General features: G+C 34.3%; 1 protein-coding gene across 1 annotated transcript; it reads right to left on the bottom strand.

Moving 5' to 3' along the window:
- Positions 1–445: 445 nt before the first annotated feature.
- Positions 446–12,451, bottom strand: LOC106477646 (ATP-binding cassette sub-family A member 3-like). Its single transcript, XM_013938190.2, has 9 exons — positions 12,305–12,451; positions 11,102–11,219; positions 9,866–10,020; positions 7,177–7,332; positions 5,345–5,555; positions 4,664–4,913; positions 2,117–2,198; positions 1,951–1,957; positions 446–1,060 (listed from the first exon to the last, which is right to left on the bottom strand). Exons 1-8 carry the CDS (start codon positions 12,335–12,337, stop codon positions 1,955–1,957), a joined length of 1,008 nt encoding a protein of 335 aa, XP_013793644.2. The 5' UTR covers positions 12,338–12,451; the 3' UTR covers positions 446–1,060; positions 1,951–1,954.
- Positions 12,452–12,916: the final 465 nt, after the last annotated feature.

The following is a 12,916-nucleotide window of genomic DNA, read 5'->3' as shown; positions in this document are numbered from 1 at the left end:
ACAGCGGTATGTCTGCGAACTTACAATGCTAGAAACCGGGTTTCGATACCCGTGGTGGGCAGAGCACAGATAGCCCTTGTGTAGTTTTGTGCATAATTAAAAACAAACAAACAAGTATGACAATAGAGGGGGTTTAAGTCTGTCAAGATCCACGGTTGGAGATAGACCTTATTGTTTTTTGTAAATGTTTGCCGCCATATTAAGCAGTTGTGCGTAAACATGGCCATCAGAATGAACACGATCTGTAATCCTACGGGCAACAATGGAGCCGAAACATTTTCTTTGAAACTGAAACTAAACCTCGGTATTTTTATTTCATGTAAGCATATGGTTTCTGTAGGGAAAAAACAAGACGAGTCACAATATACAAAATCGTAACTATTTTTAACATTTCATTGACTTTTCTTGGTAAAGATAACCTAACAAGATCAGACACTAACCTTTTCACTGACTGTCCTAGGCAGAGGATGGTTGGTTACAGACAAATTGTGTTTGTCGCTGGTAACATACTTCAGCAATGCATTTCCGACGGCTGCTAGAGACACAGCAGGACTGTGGAAAGCTTGACTGTTGAACAAGGACGTGAGATCTATCGTGTCACTTGTAGCGTTTTTATAAAACGTTGCAGCTATCATGTTGTGAAGATTATAATATCCTATATCTTTTTTACCTTGGTTAACCAAGTAATCAACGATATCTACGGAGGAATTGACTCGAAGAACATCGTTATCGGTGCCTCGAAACTGGGATCTAAATTTGTCGGCTAACGTGGCTGCAACCGTTTCTTTCTGAAATTGGTAAGGAACAGTGGTACCATGAAACTCTGAAAGACTCAATAGTAAATGGGGTGAATCTTTGGGTTTTGGTAGCGTTTTCAGCACAATAAGAGTTATTGTAATTAAGAGAGCTGGTAAAACCAACTGAGACAAGGTCAACATCCAGTTACGCAATGAGTAGAGAATTCTTTTCATCAGAAGAGCCTGGAATTGCTGGATGAAAAGGACAAATCCCGTGTTCCTTTCACAGTTGAGTGGCTTCAAATCGGTGATAGCCGTTTCACCTGTAATAAAGGAAATCAAGAAAGTCTCTTTGATGTATTTTCTGCTTGTGCCTAGCAAATATTGTTAATTACATTTCTAAAGATATTATAACTTAAAACATTAACGCAGGAACACACATTTTTAACAGCTTTAACTGGAGGAGGACAATTTTAAGGTATGTTCTGTTGCTGTGACAGACAAGTCATAACTTTAGACTACAGTTATTACTGTTAACCCATCTCTGAAGTTAAGGACATTTTTTATAAATCTCACATATTAAAGTTTTAGTAACCATCCCTCGTTTAGAACTAGAGGTAAGACAACTAGTCAACACCACCAACAGATAGTGGGATTGACCATCATATTATAATGCCCCCATAGCTACAAGGATGAGCATGTTCAGTGATAGGATTTGATTCCCAGACCCGCAGATTGTGAATCAAGTGCCCTAGCCACCAGGCCATGCCAAGCCACTTCTTTGTTGGAAGAAGGCTAAACTCTTATGAAGTTAATGTTTGAAAAATGAGGATTAAGTAAGATTAAAAAAGTTTATAAAATCTTCATTACTGATGAAAACTACATCCTAAGTTTAGAAAATTTTCGAAAGTGAAAGAAAAAGTTTATTATTCAAATTGAAGATAAGCCTAACATACTGATCTAAGTTTGTTAGCATGTAAGTTAATACTGTATGATTTTACCCATTTACTGATCTAAGTTTGTTAGCATGTAAGTTAATACTGTATGATTTTACCCATTTACTGATCTAAGTTTGTTAGCATGTAAGTTAATACTGTATGATTTTACCCAATTACTGATCTAAGTTTGTTAGTATGTAAGTTAATACTGTACGATTTTACCCATTTACTGATCTAAGTCTGTTAGTATGTAAGTTCATACTGTACGATTTTACCCATTTACTGATCTAAGTTTGTTAGCAGTATTAACTTACATTACAGTATTAACTTACATACTAACAAACTTAGATCAGTAAATGGGTAAAATCATACAGTATTAACTTACATGCTAACAAACTTAGATCAGTAAATGGGTAAAATCATACAAATGGGTAAAATCACCATGTTGAAACCATTTTGAAGTTCCTCCTCTCCATGTTGTTTCAACAGCTCCTTCATGGCAGCACTGGAGTATTCCCCAACTCTGTCAGATGAACACATTTAAAGTAGATTAATAACGATGAACAAGGAGGGTTTAATTTGATGAGTGGAAAAAATTCGTTTTTCCATCCAATATTTATAAAGGTATACTGTCTGTAAAGCAGACATGATAACATAGAGAGAAATCTATTTTACATTCATCGTAATTTGTCGTAGCTCTCTGATGCTATATTTACTAGAAATCTACCACCAAGGCGCACTGTGTGTTATAAGTACTAGCGCACTGTGTGTTATAAGTACTAGCGCACTGTGTGTTATAAGTATTAGTGCACTGTGTGTTATAAGTACTAGCGCACTGTGTGTTATAAGTACTAGCACACTGTGTGTTATAAGTACTAGCACACTGTGTGTTATAAGTACTAGCGCACTGTGTGTTATAAGTACTAGCACACTGTGTGTTATAAGTACTAGCACACTGTGTGTTATAAGTACTAGCGCACTGTGTGTTATAAGTACTAGTGCACTGTGTGTTATAAGTATGAATGCACTGTGTGTTATAAGTAATATACCAGGACTTCATGAAGTTTGTTTTAAATATTCACATAAAACTACACAAAGGTTACCTCCACTAGCCATCCTGAGTTTTGAAATGATGGACATGCAGCTAGACAACAGCACCCACAGCCAGTTCTTGGGCTACTCTAATCAGGTAGTGAGATTTAACCATTACTCTTATGACACACCCATGATCCCAAATGTGGAGTATGATTTTACAGAAACGGGATGCAAGACATAGACCCTCTTGCTAACCACCAGGCCACACCAGACCCATTTGTATGAGGTTTTGTTGCCACAAACCATGAGAATTCTTATACAGTGATGTAACCTGTTTGTGAAAAAACTGTAATAAACTTATATAAAGTACAAAAGCAGTATCCAACCTATATAAAAGCCAGTGTATGTGTCACGTCACGCTTGATTTCTTGAAATAGAAGGAGTCATAAAAGCTAAAATGCATTTATCCAGATAGAATAGTTCGATTACTGTCTACTTATTACGATTCTAGTGACAGGGGTCGTGAAGAGAGGGGTGCCGTGAAACCTTATAAGTGTAGTGAGTGTTGATATAATAAGCCTAAAGTAAAGACGTAGTGTGGGATCAGCTAGTCTAGAGCCAAGTGCCTAAACTTTATCATGAAATTAAAAACATCGATTCAATTTTAAACTTAAATCGTTTCTGAATTAAGCTATTTTATCTTATATCACCAACGTTTTTAATAAAAAAACAAACCTCTTTAATCAACGAAGCCCCTAAATTAAGAAATCAACAAATATTTTTCCAGTTTTGTTGTCTATACATTTCATTTTATACTTTCAGTACATAGACAAACAACAATATTAGGTTATACTTTTCTTGCTAAGCGACATGACATAAAAGTCATTGTTAGAACGTAGTGTTACCAAAATGTACTGGCTTTTCTATATATTAGAAGTTGTTAATCTAACTGATTTTTACCAATAATTATTCTACGAATACGTCACGAATTCATTTCATGAATGATCTTAATTTTGATTGGCTGACAAAGAAACTTACTGACGTTTGACTGCCTGCTTCACTTTTCTGCCTTTTTGTTGGTCAAGCTCGATTTTGCAAAATGTATGTATTTCAGTTAGCTATGAAATGTGAGGTTAGGGTATACTATGGGGTGGGGATAATAGTACTTGCCCCATCATTTTTGACAGGCTATACTCTAGTATTACGAAGGCAGTTAATTATATATTACAGAAGCACTATTAGTTATAAAGTTTATTTAAAATAATCTTGTATAGCGTCAGCAGTTTTACAACTTACAGTCGACAAGTTCCTAACCCTTGCCAACTAAACACTGATTGTCTATAAAAACAATAGTATTATTGATGATAAAGTTATCCTTGAATAAAGATAACATTCACTCCATAACGTCAAGGTAAGTTTAATCAAATCACTGTATGATTTGAACGAACATTTACACTGAGTAGTTATAAAATGAAAATAAAGTATTTCAGTTCACAGTTGAGGTATACCAAATTATTTTAGTGTAATAAGAAAATCTTCTAACTTTTCCATATCTTTATGTGGTGTTTTTGGAAACACGCTAGGATCCTCGGGTTAATTCACTTTCTTGTATCTACGGTAACATAAGAGGAACCATGTTTAAAAAAATTCGAAGTGTAGTAAATGGGATAACTCACTATTTTTTTCCACAAAAAAATTGAATTCTTTACAATAATTTTCCTAATATTAGCTTATTTTGGATAAATGTTGTAACTGAAAATCATCAATATTGGTCTGCTGATAAACATTCCGAAAGTTATACTTAACATGCTGTCACAAGAAGACACGTTAAACTTGAAACGTCCTGACACACTGTTGAGTGGTTCAGAAAAGATGAGTTTAATGAATCAGAATTCGTCCACGTACATTTATAACACAGTTACAATATTAACAGGTTTTTTTTTTATCGCTCACTTTATGAACACTTCTTCCATCGTTGTAACAGATGCACCGTAACTGGAAATCTTCAGTTCTTTCTTTTTGTCTTCGAGTTCAGTAAAGAGGTTCTCGAAGTACGGACTACCCTTATCAGGCAGGCTGAAAGAAAGTTCGGCTCCAACATTGCTCACCATCTCTGCATTTGGTACGTAAGTACATATCAGAGAAGTGGTGGCTGTAACGTCACATTGTGGTTCTTTTACTATTACCAGGTGGTAACCAGCACCTGAAAAACAAAACAGTCATTAACACCTCACATTCTACAACAATACCTGTAAACTACATCATCATCCAGGTGAGTTATTAACACCTCACATTCTACAAAAATACCTGTAAACTACATCATCATCCAGATTATAACATTCATCTTTCAGTAGAAAGGTAAGAAAACTTCAACTACAATTTTTATCTTCACCTTTAGTATTTCAAAACAGCTTCATACTCTGTTACTCATTTGAAATGCTATGAAAAAAAAAATGAATTCTTTAACATTTTTAATCAAGCATAAAAAATACTAACTTTATATGTGTAATACATCGTTTTCCGTCAAACAGATCAACTAACAGACATAAGTCACTGGGGGGGAGTTAATTATAACTGGTTTCTACAATTGGGTTCTTCTATCGTAACTGTTTAACAAAGCGTACTTTTTCTCACCATACTTTTTCTTTAGAAACAGAGGAGAACCACAACACTGTATTTCCCCCTCTGCCATGATGGCTATTCTGTCACCCAGAATGTCTGCTTCCTCCATGAAATGAGTAGTCAATAGGATGGTACGATTCTGTTTCTCTGCTTGTAGCAAATCCCAAATAAAACGTCGTGCAGAAGGATCCATACCCGACGTGGGTTCGTCCAAAAGTACCACCTAATTAAGTACACAGATCATTTATTTTCCTGCCAGTTTTCTGCATGAAATCTTTGAGAATTCCGTTTAAGTGAACTTGTGCTTAGATGCAGTAACTTATCCCTCAAGTTACCATGGTTTTTATACTGTTTACTCGCAGGAGGTCCACAAACTGCATTTTACAGTCGCAACATTCAGAGTAAAGATAGGTGAAATCACTTTTTATGTAATATACATAGTGGGATTAATTGCAATATTGGAGGGGATTTTTTTTACAGTTTTTTGTGCAACTCAACTGTATATCATTAGAATCCTGTACACAACAAATCACCTGACCGACAAACAATTTGATGTGTGGTTTAGAAAAGTATTAAAAAACAAACAAACATTAATACTAGTTTAGAAGGTCATTGGCCAGATACATTCTATAACAAAGATTTTTATGTCATTTTGTACAGGTATGCACAACTAAGATATATTTCAATAACACAGCTCTGAGAGGGTGGATATTGTCATTTTGTACAGATACGCACAACTAAGATATATTTCAATAACACAGCTCTGAGAGGGTGGATATTGTCATTTTGTACAGGTATGCACAACTAAGATATATTTCAATAACACAGCTCTGAGAGGGTGGATATTGTCATATCCACCCTCTCAGAGCTGTGTTATTGAAATATATCTTAGTCGTGCATACTTGTACAAAATTACGATATCCACCCTCTCAGAGCTGTGTTATTGAAATATATCTTAGTCGTGCTTACCTGTACAAAACTACAATATCCACCCTCTCAGAGCTGTGTTATTGAAATATATCTTAGTCGTGCGTACCTGTACAAAATTGTAGTTTTGTACAGGTATGCACGACTAAGATATATTTCAATAACACATCTCTGACAGGGTGGATAAAAAGCTAATTTATTTTTTATCTACCCTCTTAAAACTGTGTTATTGAGGTATAAGATTTAAAGGTATTTTAGACGAGGAAGTCTGATGTAAAGTGTGTTTCTACATCTTTATACTCTTTCACCTCCAAAGCTGAGAAGCCATTACTGGGGTCTAATGGTTGCTTCCCAGTTTTGAAGACAGGAATATGAGCCCATCGGCTCACATTTGACAACGAAACCATCACCAGCTTGTCTGAACCTGTATCACTAGTTACCAGCCAGGTGCTTTAGCCAACTGAACTAGCAGTCTGAACCTGTATCACTAGTTACCAGCCAGGTGCTTTAGCCAACTGAACTACCAGTGAAATGTTTAATAGACCCAATAGACCCCAATTGGGGTTTTCCAACTAATACACAGTATTGTTAAGGTACTTGGTATCTACAGGGTCATTAGGTGTAGGGGGGGGGCATCAGTCAAGATGCAGAATGTTCTGGGGACCTCTTCAAGAGAGGATATTTTTGGTTTAAAACCTGGTAAGAAGAATCATGAATCTGTATCATATTTGAATTAATTTTAATTACTTTGAAAGAGTTTGAACATTACGAGGCCATGTACTAACCGTAACATTGCTACTGAATACTGTAATTTAGAGTTACATCAGCCAAGTTTTTTTTTACAGTAATACAGATTATCGTGCAATGACTTTTGAGGGTCTGAATGTCTGTATAATCACTTTTATATCTCAACCCACCTCTGATCCACCAACCAGAGCTATGCCTACTGATAATTTCCGTTTCATTCCACCAGACAAGGTCTTGGCAAGGGCTTCTCGTTTGTCTTCTAGTCCAAGAGCTATGATCATTCTTTCCACTTCTGGTTGTACCAGGTCAGAGATATAACCTTTTAACTGTTAGAACAAGAACAAAAAGGGAAATCGAAATGCAATGTGAGCAAATATAACACCAAATGTTTAGAAACATTTCAACATAAGCATGTAGATTCAAGAAAAAAATATAACTGCTATTAAGAATTTCTTTAACTCTTTGTTTTACTTTTTAAATCTCAACCACATGTTTAAGAATACACATATATATAAGGATGAAAGAACAAAATAAATCTTAAATAGTTCATTAGTTTGATTCTGACTTTAAATCGAGCAAACTTTTGACAAATAAAACTATTAGACACAATAACTTCATCAAAAATATTACCATTAACCTTGTTTGAGGAAAACTGGAGTTTATTACAAGAATTTTCTATTAATTTAACTGAAATAATGAAGTATATTTATCTTTATAAGCCCATAAGTTTTCTACTACAGGTTCGTCAGGAGCTTTCAATAACCTACAACCAACTGCATTAGCTAACTTGTAAGTAATCGAAGCTGTGATAGTGAATATTGAGCCAATATATATATAATTTATTATTTTATTTACCAAAAACAGTATGGATTCAAAACCATTCTACAAAAACTGAAGAATAGATTACGTATACCTTAAGCCTTTTTTAAAATTATTTATACTGTCCTAATATATAATTGGGCAATATATGAATGTAAAATATACATTCCTGAAGGCCGATTGTTTGTCTGTTATATAAAAAGATAAATATAGTTAAAACTACATAGGTGACAAAAATATCTAAATTGAATAATAGGTTGAACAATCATCAAGTTTTTTTATATTTTTATTTATAGAATGATGAAGTTTCAAGCTAGCGCTCTTCTTCGAATTGTAGAGCTGTTCAAACTGACGATGAGCACTAGCTTGAAATGTATCATATGATCTGACGATGATCACTAGCTTGAAATGTCATCATACGATCTGACGAAGAGTGCTAGCTTGAAACATCATCATCATACAATCTGACGATGAGCACTAGCTTGAAATGTCATCATACGATCTGATGAAGAGTGCTAGCTCGAAACATCATCATACAATCTGACGATGAGCGTTAGCTTGAAATGTCATAATACGATCTGACGAAGAGTGCTAGCTTGAAATGTCATAATACGATCTGACGAAGAGTGCTAGCTCGCAACGTCATCCTTCTTCAAATAAAAATATAAAAAACTTGGAAATTGTTCAACTTGTCATTTAATTTTGTTTGTCTGTTACAATCACAGTCATTCTAAGCACTCTAAAGTCCCACTACAATATACAGTTGAAATTAAAACACAGAATGTCACCACAACATTTTCATCAAGTTGTTACGTTGTTGTTAATCTGCAGTTATTGTAATGTTAGGCTATCATCTCCTAAAGCACAATATAAAACACACTGTTCCTCTGTTAAGTCATAGAGAAATATAGTCCTCATATGTTATTAGTATTCTTGGATGAAGAGACTCCTCTCTATATTTTAATACTGTAAATTAACTAGAGAGTTGATAACAATCGATATTCTTCCAATCGGAGTAAGCTATGTACCTAGAACAAAACTAAAAATCAACCTGGCCATCAGTTTAACTAATTAAGTATTTTTTCTCACATTTCTACTTATAAAGATTAGAATACATTATTTAATCACTTAGGTACCCTCACGGTTAACGATATTTTCGGCCGTAAACCTAATAATAGTTCATGAGGTTCGGTCCAGCTTAGGAGGTTCTGGTTAGTCCTAAATCCATATATTAAGCTAACATTGCAAAACAATACTTATAATAAAATTATGACAATAAAATCAAAACTAAAAGTAATGACATTTGATATACTAACTAGTATAACCAACACTGTCAAGGAAAGTAACAGTAAATAGATAAGTTAGTACACCTTGCTTAGGAAAGACAGAAACACTAGCTTTTGGTTTGAATTACTGGCACAGAATACATGTCTTTGGAAATTGTAACCTTGCTCTCCACTTCTTCCTAGTTTGTTTGTTTGTTTGTTTTTGAATTTCGCGCAAAGCTACACGAGGGCTATCTGTGCTAGCCGTCCCTAATTTACCAGTGTAAGACTAGAGGGAAGGCAGCTAGTCATCACCACCCACTGCCAACTCTTGGGCTACTCTTTTACCAACGAATAGTGGGATTGACTGTCACATTATAACACCCCCATGGCTGAAAGGACGAGCATGTTTGGTGTGACGGGGATTCAAACCCGCGACCCACAGATTGAGAGTCGAGCACCCTAACCACCTGGCCATGCCGGGCCCAATTCTTCCTGGTATATTTTGACCAAAGAAACTCATTAAGCCACTCCTTCTGTAGTAAAGCCTGATTCATTAATAATACAAAAATGAATGTGATGTTACATCGTAATAACAATTGATAGTAACGGATAATACGACCGAATTATGACGTAATATCACACATATTACCTTCTCTAAGACTTGGGAAAAAACAAACAAAGTATCAAATATTAAAGTAGTAATGACAAAAAGGAATGGATTAATCTCTTAAGCTGATTTCTATATAGTTCATATGTAATCCGTACACCGTACTTTGCAAAAAAACTCTAGATGTTCAGTTACAGTCAGGTCGTCGAACAGGACATCATGTTGTGGACAAATTCCGAGTCCAGAGTGGACTCCAATGATGTCTTTGCAGATATCAAAACCATTCACTAGTGCCGTCCCTGAAGTTGGTGGGAATAGTCCTGTGTAGAAAAGTATCCACATTAGTGGTGTTTAATAAGGTAGCGTAAAGCACATTTTGACAGGGATACGGGATGTCCTTCCACAAAATGTAACTGACCAAGAACTTAAGAAACAGCTAATAAAACTTAACATCATTATAAACTTTTAAAGTGAAAAGGTCAAAAGAATTGACCTGGTATAATTATTAATATTTGAAAATAGTAAAAAACACTTGCAACTATACATCCCCTAGCCTGATATGATCTGGAAAAAATGTAAAATAATCCATTAATTTGCCATGATGCTTCAACCATCAGCCCATGACTTTGTATAATTGTTTAATTCACCTGTTAAGTTTTATTGTTTAACTCATCTATTAAGTTTTATTGTTTAACTCATCTGTTAAGTTTTATTGTTTAACTCACCTGTTAAGTTTCATTGTTTAACTCACCTGTTAAATTGTATTGTTTAACTCATCTGTTAAGTTTATTGTTTAACTCATCCGTTAAGTTTTATTGTTTAACTCACCTGTTAAGTTTTATTGTTTAACTCATCTATTAAGTTTTATTGTTTAACTCATCTGTTAAGTTTTATTGTTTAACTCACCTGTTAAATTGTATTGTTTAACTCATCTGTTAAGTTTTATTGTTTAACTCATCTGTTAAGTTTTATTGTTTAATTCATCTGTTAAATTGTATTGTTTAACTCATCTGTTAAATTGTATTGTTTAACTCATCTGTTAAGTTTTATTGTTTAACTCATCTGTTAAGTTTTATTGTTTAATTCACCTGTTAAATTTTATTGTTTAATTCACCTGTTAAATTGTATTGTTTAACTCATCTGTTAAGTTTTATTGTTTAACTCATCTGTTAAGTTTTATTGTTTAATTCACCTGTTAAATTTTATTGTTTAATTCACCTGTTAAATTGTATTGTTTAACTCATCTGTTAAGTTTTATTGTTTAACTACATCTGTTAAGTTTTATTGTTTAACTCATCCTTTAAGTTTTATTGTTTAACTCACCTGTTAAGTTTTATTGTTTAACACATCTGTTAAGTTTTACTGTTTAACTCATCCGTTAAGTTTTATTGTTTAACTCACCTGTTAACATCGAAACAGTTGTTGATTTTCCTGCCCCATTGTGTCCTAATAATGCTGTAATCTGACTTCTGAACATGTTAACACTAATGTTGTTGACAGCACATTTCTCCCCAAACACCTAGAAAGATAAAACAATAAGAAGACATTTCTATCCTCTCTCTGGTCTTATCTATAATGTTCACTACCTGACGTACCCATTCAAAGAACTAGGAAAACATGTTCACTACCTGACGTACCCATTCAAAGAACTAGGAAAACATAGGGTTCTGTAGGAAAGTCTGATCCAAATATCAACCCAGCCTGTGTCACTCCCCAGGGGGTGCTACGGGTTCTTTGCCAGATTTGGTTATAAGAAGACATTTCTATCCTCTCTCTGGTCTTATCTATAATGTTCACTACCTGACGTACCCATTCAAAGAAAACATAGGGTTCTGTAGGAAAGTCTGATCCAAATATCAACCCAGCCTGTGTCACTCCCCAGGAGGTGCTACGGGTTCTTTGCCAGATTTGGTTATAATTGGTCTGGTGATTCGTCAATTATAAGCTGACACACATACCGAGTTTTGTAAATATCGATTCAGCTTGTTAGGCAATATAAAATCTCTTGGTTTTTCCTGAGTCCGTAAGCGGCTTTATAACCAGTGAATAAACTAACGTTTGCTACTCCTAGGGGAAAATATTATTTCTTTTACAATAAATGACGATTTGCACACTAAAAGAGTCAATTTACACAACAAATGTTTACACTGATTTGAAATGGTCAATTATTGACCATTATGTCTACACAGTAACTAATCACTTTAGGATCTGGCCACTAAAAGTTTAGGTTCTGTAGGACACCTCCTCCCCCTAATTGATTCAGGTATTTCCCTAAAGATTATCATCTGTAAGAAATAGTCGAAAACATCCATAAAACAACTACGAGTGGAGTTTTCAAGAGAGTTTTTTAAAATACGACTCCTTAGTTGGGCCAGGTACTGTGTTGAAAAAAGTGTTTTCTCAAGAGTTTTTTAAAAATGTTCCTACTAACTGACTTCCTTATACGGTTTAATATTTACACTAATGTTTTTCTCTTGCTTTTTTTTGTTCTGATTTCATAATAATAGGGTAACAGTTTAATACACAGAAAAAAGTCTTGAAACTCTCGTTAGAAACAGCAATAATTATACTTTCATATCAAGAAATAAGACGTTTCTTAAATACCTTGGTCAATGACAATATCTGTATTCCAGACATTAACCCAACTGGTTCCTTCTCAAAATACTCCCCATTGTCATTGCTTAGTTTAGTTGGAAAAGGATGGTGATCATTGCCTTTTGAAGTACACCAGTAGGATTTCTAGAAGAAAGTTAAATATTGTTATATCCCCAAACCAATGATAGTCCACAGATTGAGATTGTACTTGTATCAATCACGACGTTAGGAAAACAAGTAGGTTCGATAAATTACAGACAAAAGTAATTTGTCCCTGATGAAGAAAGGTCCACCTTCCAAGAACACTCAAGTTATACGGGTTTGTATTTTTCTTACATACACACACATCTCTTCGTTAGGTATAGCTTGCCAAACCCCAGCCATTGAAAGATAGCGTGACCTGGTGTCTGGTAATATTTAGTAAATTTTCATTAAAAACGTTTTTTTAGGTATATATATATTTTTTGCAAAATAATAATAAATAATATCACAGAAAAGACTAGAATGGTACTCTAATTTCCAATAAATAATAAAATATATTATTATAAAGACAAACTACTGGTAATACATGTTATATAAAATATATTATTATAAAGACAAACTACTGGTAATACATGTAAC

The sequence above is a fragment of the Limulus polyphemus genome, unplaced genomic scaffold (assembly GCF_000517525.1).
Source record: "Limulus polyphemus unplaced genomic scaffold, Limulus_polyphemus-2.1.2 Scaffold76807, whole genome shotgun sequence".
NCBI lineage: Eukaryota > Metazoa > Arthropoda > Merostomata > Xiphosura > Limulidae > Limulus > Limulus polyphemus.
This window is presented reverse-complemented; position numbering and strand designations above follow the sequence as displayed.

What these genes read in the sequence shown, in the direction of transcription:
- LOC106477646 (XM_013938190.2), bottom strand. Translation starts at nt 12,337, where the DNA reads ATGTCTGGAATACAGATATTGTCATTGACCAAG. An exon ending in GTTTCTAAAGAAAAAGTATG is followed by an intron (nt 4,914 to 5,344) that starts GTGAGAAAAAGT and finishes TTTGTTTTTCAG; the next exon opens with GTGCTGGTTACCACCTGGTA. An exon ending in ATGGAAGAAGTGTTCATAAA is followed by an intron (nt 2,199 to 4,663) that starts GTGAGCGATAAA and finishes TTCATCTGACAG; the next exon opens with AGTTGGGGAATACTCCAGTG.